The following is a 7,663-nucleotide window of genomic DNA, read 5'->3' as shown; positions in this document are numbered from 1 at the left end:
TCTCTCTGTTCGCTCTTTTCTGTTGCTGTTAATGATTGATCCTGGCGCTGTGTGTCTGCATTCTGAGCAGCAGGAGATAAAGCACGTCCTCCCTCTGTCCCTCGCCCCCGCTGGCTGCTGGGTGCAGTGTGGCGGCCAGAAAGAACGCCTCTGTTGACCATTACACACTCAGCAGCTGGGAGAACACACAGGAGCACCAATTATCAAGAAGCTGCCACTGATAAACCAGTAGACACCACCTCTCAACTCTCTCTCTCTCTCTCTCTCTCTCACACACACACACACACACCCCATCCCCCCATATACACACTCCACACATTCACACACAAATATCTTGACAGACGTCCATTACTTTTTTCTCCACCCAAGTCATGCCTGTGTGCCTTATTCGCTGAGAGAAGTGTGATCGCTAGGTTTGGGGGGTATTCATCAGAGGGGTCTGTGCCCCCTCCGTGGCACCCTGAGCTGGGTTAGCCAACTGCCCGCAGGCCCTTGTTTGCACAGGGCCTTGCAGCCTATTGGCTTTTCTGTAAATAGGCCACAAAATGGCCTCCCCCCAGTCGATAGCATTTGTGAAAGGGCAGCGCAGAGGCGATATGGGAAGCCATTTATGGGAGATTAGGCACATTCAGAAGCCCTGCCCCGCCAGTGCCCTCTGAAAGACAGACGTAGCCATGATAAATTTTCCACAAAGCCATCAGAATCACCCGCAGTCGCCGAGTAGCACGCCTTGTGCTCTGCCTTTCTACTGCAGGACGGGTCAGCGCTGCGTTTGACTCCGAACGCGCTTGCAAGATCGTAGTCTTCAAGATATTTTCCCTGAAGGAGCGACAAAATGTCTCTCTCTCTCTCTTTCTCTTTCTCTCTCTCTCTCTCGCTCTCTCGTGTTTTCAAGTGTGCAGTGATTAATGCTGCAAACCTTTTCCAGCAATTTTCTGACTGGAATCTGTTCATATAATCAAGGTTAAAAAGTCATGATGGCTGCAGGCCATTCCATTATAACAGACACCTCCTATATTTACACACACACACACACACACACACACACACACACACACACACATACACTTATGCCATAAGTATTGAGATGGAGATTGAATGGGAGCTTTGAGCTTGCTTTCTGCAGGTTTGCTGAGGTGTCTGACCCCTCCAGATCTGCCACACTAAAGCTAATTGGATGTGGCTCCCCTGGTCATTGTGTGCCAAACACTGAAAGGCCCAGCTGTCTCTGGTAAAGAGTTGACCGCAAGGCCGCAAAGCACCCACCTCACTCCCCCAACCCCCAAAAAGACCAATTGTAAAGTAACGCTGCCACATATGCTTGTGCGCAGAAGTGTGCATTCAAATGCTTTTAGCCTGTATAACATCATTTGAGTGCATTTTGCCGGATTTGCTTTTGCTTTTGTTGTACACCAGCGGTTCTTAAACTTTTTGCCTGGCGACCCCACAAAAAAGTATGACGAGGTCTGGCGACCCCACTTTCCCCAAACCCATTCTAAGTCCTTACTCAAATACCCCCCTCAAACGTTAACAACTAAATCAAGCAAAAACTAGAAAGCAAAGTCATTTGTTTTATTTACTCCATATGAACAAGAACCGAGAAAACCAAACGATCACGATTAAACAAGTGTAGGCTGCTGCCATATCAGATCAGAGTGCTATGTGCGTAGCACGCGCACACACAAGCACGCACACACATACACAGATGCAGCATTAGGCCTACAACGTTACATTAATTATATTTATGGTGATAACAATAACAATATTTTTTTTATTTCCCTTTTCTGGTTTACTATCTTTAACAATTTCAATGGGAAGGGTGGGCATGCTTCCGTGAACATAGCAAGTTAATTCTAGGAGGAATGCTGCATACGGCGACACAGAGATTTTTCTCCACGGTGCTTAGCCGACATCTGTATTTTGAGATGTCGTTTAATTTTGAAAGGTTTTAAGCTCTCATTTGCCAGAACATCGCCGCAAATCACACATTGTGGGTGGTCAAGGTTATCTTTAACTTGGCAAGTGAATGCATATTTCAGAAATTCTTTCTGATAAAGCCGACGCGCCGTTTGTTCTTTTTTATTCTCAACGGCTGCAGACTTGTCCCATCTGAGGATCACGGAGGAGTAGACGCACTGGTAGATGGCACTTCCGAGCTTTTGTTAAATTTTTTAAGCAGCCACCTGTCCATTTTGGCTAGTAGGCTACCTGTCTTTTGTTTTGTTTTACTTAAAATAGCGGGAACAAGTTGAGTTTGCATAGTGGGAGCAGATAGTTATATTGTTTCTATCAGCGGACCAGTAGCCCATAGACTGAACCAGATCTCGTTGAAAGACGAAAACATTTCTCTCTCTTCTCTTAACTGCGTGTAAATAAGAAAAAGGCAAAAAAGGCCAATATTATTTTCCTTTGTTTCACCTAATAATAATTTCAGACTGAATACAGAAAATAAATTGGTGACCCCACGGAAGTTTTTGGCGACCCCATTTGGGGTCGCGACCCCTAGTTTAAGAATCACTGTTGTAGACATATTGTGTCATCAAGGTTGCAGGATGAAGCAGCATCTTGTGTGGAATTAAAGGATACAAATGGTTGGCAATCAAGGAATTTCTGAAACTGAATTTAGAATGACACGCCTGCAAGTCTTCAATAGGAAATAAAGTGCCCATTTTCATCCATAATGTTGTCAAGCCAATGGGCATTGTGTGGAAACATGGATGTATTTCCCTAAAATGGCTCATTTGCTCAACCCTACCCTTGACTGATGGGCTCTCACGAAGTGGACGTTTGTATGCTTGTTGTTTCCAGGTGGTTGAGCTGAAGCCGGGCGGCAAGGACATCCCAGTGACCACGGCAAACCGGATAGCCTACATCCATTTAGTGGCTGATTACCGCCTGAACAAACAGATTCGACCGCACTGCCTGGCCTTCCGGCAGGGCCTGGCCAATGTGGTCAACCTGGAGTGGCTTCGCATGTTTGACCAGCAGGAAATACAGGTGTGTGTCTGTTTGGGGGGTGCTGTCATTCACAAACTTACACACTCAAACACACACACACACACACACATACACACACATCCAAAACCTTATCTAAGTAGACGCACAGACCAGCTTGGATTGGTCCCCAGAGAAAGCATCAAACACAGAAAGTAACTGACAAACAGCTGTACAGCATCACCACTATATAAAGAGTTTGACAGACATAGACAAACACCGTAAAGAAATCACAGTATTGTTCACTTCTGCATAATGACTTGTCTCTCTTTGCCCTCTTAGGTGCTGATTTCTGGTGCACGTGTACCCATTTGCCTTGATGACCTAAAGAAATTCACTAACTATTCAGGTACACCCTTTTGATTCTAATATTACCTGTGTTACGGCCAGTTAACCTACCATAAAGCTGCAGGCCTGATTGGCTAGTTTAGGTGATTTGACTTGCTAAAGGAGCCTCTTATCTTCAGGTGGCTACTCGGCGACCCACCCGGTGATCAAGATCTTCTGGGAGGTGGTGGAGAGTTTCACAGACGATGAGAAGAGGAAACTGCTCAAATTTGTCACCAGCTGTTCACGCCCACCACTGCTTGGCTTCAAGGTCAGAGTTCACCCAGAGTTCATTCAGAGTTCTGCAGTTTGAATGTTATTTTTCCTCCTGAGGCCTCCTCCATTGTTGCGTCTCCTGTTATCCCGTTATCGATGTTGATTTTTGCGTACTGTGGGGGCCAGCAATTCCACCACTGTGTGTGTGTGTGTGTGTGTGTGCGTGCGTGCGTGCGCGTGTGTGCGTGCGTGTGTGTGTGTGTGTGTGCTGTGGTGTGGTGGTTGCGGTGTTAGGGAGGGCTGGCCCTTAATGGGCATGTAATGAAAGCAGCTCTCCAGATAAAGTCTCCGAGCGATCATTTCCCCATCATGCAGCGATAAGGTGCAGCAGGATTAGCGCTTATCGTCCCCAGCTACCAGTGCTCCTCAGGGCCACAACCTGCCGCGTTATTACATGATTTGAGGCTTTGCCCGTCTCTGACTCAAGTTTCAGCGGCCAGTCGGCAAACACCGAGTCACCATGTCGAGGCCAGTGTGAACTCAAATTGACACCTGTGGTGAAAGAGACGTGCCATGTTGCATACTTCTCAAAAATGTCCTCCCCCTCCAACACCCATTGGCTGGGTAAATACTAACCTGTCTGAGAATACACCTCACAAGTTTGACTATTTCGAAAAGCTTAGTACTGTATATAAACTAGTTGTGTTTTTTTCCTGAAGCTTGTCCCAAAACACTGTAGAGTGAATGTCACATTGAGAATGTCCAGTCGAACCAGAGGTTTAAATTTCAACTCTCTTTGCGATTTTTATGGGTAGAGTTGAAAGTGTTGGTTAATATTGTCTATGGGACATTGTAGATTATGAACTTTAGCTTTGATTTTGTTCTTATCTGGCACTGACGGGGCTCCTAACAGACAGAGCATAGAGGTGGCTTTTATTGGGATTCCATTACTGTGCTATCAACTGTCAATTTCTGTGATAGAGCACTCTCTCCTTCTTAATCTCTTGATTGAATAGGACACTAAAACCACGAGGAAGATGACAGAAAAAAAAAATCTCCAATGAAATCCATTAGCCGTTTAATGCCTTACTTAGACTAACCAGGCTCTATAATTGTCGTTTGATTGGTTTTATTAGGGCTGTTTATGGCCGTCATTAGGTTAAAAACACCAAAGAGCTCTTCTCCTCTTGGGGCGAAATGTTTCCAAGAGACTCTAAGATACAGGTACGTGCCGCTCCCCTAAGTCAGCAAGTGTACCTGTTTTTAATGAATTTGACTTTGGGAGGGACAGACGCTGAGAGATGGAAGGAGACAGGGAAAGAAGAGGTGCGAGAATGAGCGCAACGATGGGACGGAAGAGATGCCCTCTCACCCCTTCCGTCTCTGCAGCCAGCTCAGCCTTAATTAGGTGCCGTTAAACGTCCCAGAATTCATTAGGGGAGAAATAGCCCTGTCAAGAGAAGCCATTTAAAAAAGATGATGGAAACCTTTTTCTCAAAATTATCGCCTGCACCGTGACACTTCCCCAATAACCAACGATAGTTTAATACGGTAATTGTCAGAAAAATGGCCTTGTTAAAGCGAAGCGGCCTCCCCTCAACCATTGGCCCACTCCGGAGGCGCTAAACGGGGTTCGTTTTGGGGACTGCCCATCCCGCCAGCACAGCCGTCTCGCAAGGGCTGTGAGGATTTGTATGTCCAGCAAAGGGTGGAGGGCAGTGCAGCTAACGGGGTCAGTCCATCTGCAATCACAGGAGAGGTGAGGGGGTCGCAGGCTCTCAAGCAGGAAGAGATTAGGTGAACGCGCGACCAAATGAACACAGATTGGGGTGCAATTAAGGAGGACGGCCCCAGTCAAACCAGCTTTGTCACCGCTCGCCGTCAGGCGTCAACAGCCTCACCAATCATGTACATGCTGTAGATGTAGACACGTTGATTCGGAACAACTATCAGGTCCATTCAACAAATCAAATGTGCTAGCTTCATCCAGTAGTCGTCTTGTTTCCTGTAGTAATTCTATATGTAAAAAAACATGCACACATGCTACAGCGCTTATACCATGAACAGGTCCGAGCACCCACGGGGACCCAGGTTCCAGTCCGACCTGCGGTCATGTCCCGATCCCACCCCATCTCTCTCTCTCCCACTCACTTCCTGTCTGTCTTCACTGTCCTGTCCAAATAAAGGCAAAAAGCCCAGAAAATATACTTTAAAAAAAAGAAACTGTCAGTGAGTCCTATGTTTATGTTTTTGTCTGTAGGAGCTGTACCCGGCCTTTTGTATTCACAATGGCGGAGCTGACCTGGAGCGGCTACCCACCGCCAGCACCTGCATGAACCTTCTGAAGCTCCCAGAGTTCTGTGACCAACACCTGATGAGGAACAAGCTGCTCTATGCCATCGAGTCCTCTGCAGGCTTCGAGCTCAGCTGAGGAAAGGCCTTGGGTGGGTTGCCACAGCAACTCTACAGACCTGGACAGGAAGTGAAGTTGGTGTTGGTTTCAGTGGTGGTGATTGTTGTGAAAGTGGAGTTTGGTGACCACCACGACAATCACAAGAGGAGAAACGTGATCAAGACAGGCTGTGCTTGTCTGTTGAAAGGCTGCAGTGATTGGCTGAGGACATAAAACAAAATCACCAATCACAGCACAGATATCTTTGGGTGTTTTTTGGAATTCCTGACTGTTGAAGCACTCTAAAAGGCACTAGGTGGACATTGCATAACAGGGGAAAGGACATTTAGACATTTTATTTTAAGATGATGTAACATGTATTTTAAAGAAAACCTACAGTATGTATTGAAAAAAAAAAATGGAATGGCTACTATAGATATTAGTTGCTTTTGTGCAAAACCTACATCCTACAGCCAAGATTACACTTTTGGGAGTTTGCACGCTAAAAATAAAATGTAAGAAATGTACCTATCCAATGGCAAATTCACCAAAGATTTAGCTGATCTACCACAATCAGATGCTTTTCAGCCTTGTTAACAGAAATCCTCAACTTTGTGATGGTAAAAGAAAAACTCAAGCTTTAGTTACACTAACACAAGCAGACAGATACGCTATAGTAGACATGCTAACACATCGGCCTCAATGATATTTGTGACGGCAGTAACATCTCTCAAAGACCACTGAAGGAAAAGCCTTGAACAATTTTGTCGTGTTAGCGTTGGTCTCCGCTGAATGACAAAGATAACACAGGGGGCTAAACATGTTAGCGATGCTAACAGAAGAGGCTGGTCAAGATTTACCGCTCACTCAACCAAGCAGTTGGAGCACGTTCAAACATTAAATGGTCGGAGGTCATGGAGCAGTAGGTCTTTGGGGACGGTTTCAGATGCTGATGCTGCAGAGAGCAGGCACCGTGCTGCCCAGCCACACGCCCTTTCCTACCAGGGGCTACTCAAGGCTTCTCTTTGATTTAAGCCTGCATGACTGAAGCATTAACCAATAATAGCATATATTTTGTGTGATTTCCATATTGGTAATTAATATGACCAGTATTACTTGGCATCATGACGTTTTCTGTCTTTTTAGGCATTCTTTACCATGTCAAGTAAGGTTGATGACTTTGGATCTTGACCAACATATAAGCACGTTTTGTGGTGGCAGTGTGGCCAATGGTATTTGCCCATATGTACATGTCAACACATTTTCTGTGTGCTACTACTTTGCACAGTGTGTTTGTATAGATTGTATTTTCCCTCGGCCATGATCCCGTTGTGTTTGGGATAAAGGCTGAATCCTGAAGTCAGCTGCTTACTCTTAAAAGTGAACACAGTCCCATGTGCCCTCAATAACAGTTTGTCTTGAAGTAACAGTCCCTTCCGTACAGAGTGTGGAGATCTGTGTACCCATGCCACGGGAGGAAGAGTGTAAATGGATATGGATTAAAAAGTTGTTTTTAGTTCTTTTTTTGCAATTATGGATCAAGTGGTCTTTTGTGCTTTTGTGTGACAAGGGTGTTGAGTTTGCAACGTTAAATTTGTTGTGAGCGAAATATTCACTGGGAGTGTAATGGCCTCTGACATATAATTAAAGAAACATCCAGTTAAGAAGCACTAAGCTGGGCTAGTTCCCACCAGCCCTCCCCTTCATCAGACAGTGCGTTCATCATAAATCTGA

At 45.5% G+C, this 7,663-nt stretch overlaps 1 protein-coding gene across 1 annotated transcript in view; it reads left to right on the top strand.

The window, feature by feature from the left end:
* The window catches only part of ube3c (ubiquitin protein ligase E3C), a 37,565-nt gene extending 30,105 nt beyond the window's left edge, over positions 1 to 7,460 (top strand). The window contains exons 21-24 of the mRNA XM_048266432.1: positions 2,809 to 2,997; positions 3,277 to 3,343; positions 3,462 to 3,592; positions 5,798 to 7,460. Of these exons, the coding sequence (XP_048122389.1) occupies positions 2,809 to 2,997; positions 3,277 to 3,343; positions 3,462 to 3,592; positions 5,798 to 5,968 (558 nt within the window). The 3' untranslated portion in view covers positions 5,969 to 7,460. The remainder of the gene's footprint in view (positions 1 to 2,808; positions 2,998 to 3,276; positions 3,344 to 3,461; positions 3,593 to 5,797) is intronic.
* The last annotated feature ends 203 nt before the right edge of the window (positions 7,461 to 7,663 follow it).

This window comes from Alosa alosa, chromosome 16 (genome assembly GCF_017589495.1).
Source record: "Alosa alosa isolate M-15738 ecotype Scorff River chromosome 16, AALO_Geno_1.1, whole genome shotgun sequence".
NCBI classification, from domain to species: Eukaryota; Metazoa; Chordata; class Actinopteri; order Clupeiformes; family Clupeidae; genus Alosa; species Alosa alosa.
Note: the sequence above shows the minus strand (reverse complement) of the source record. Positions and strands in the feature narration are given on the sequence as shown.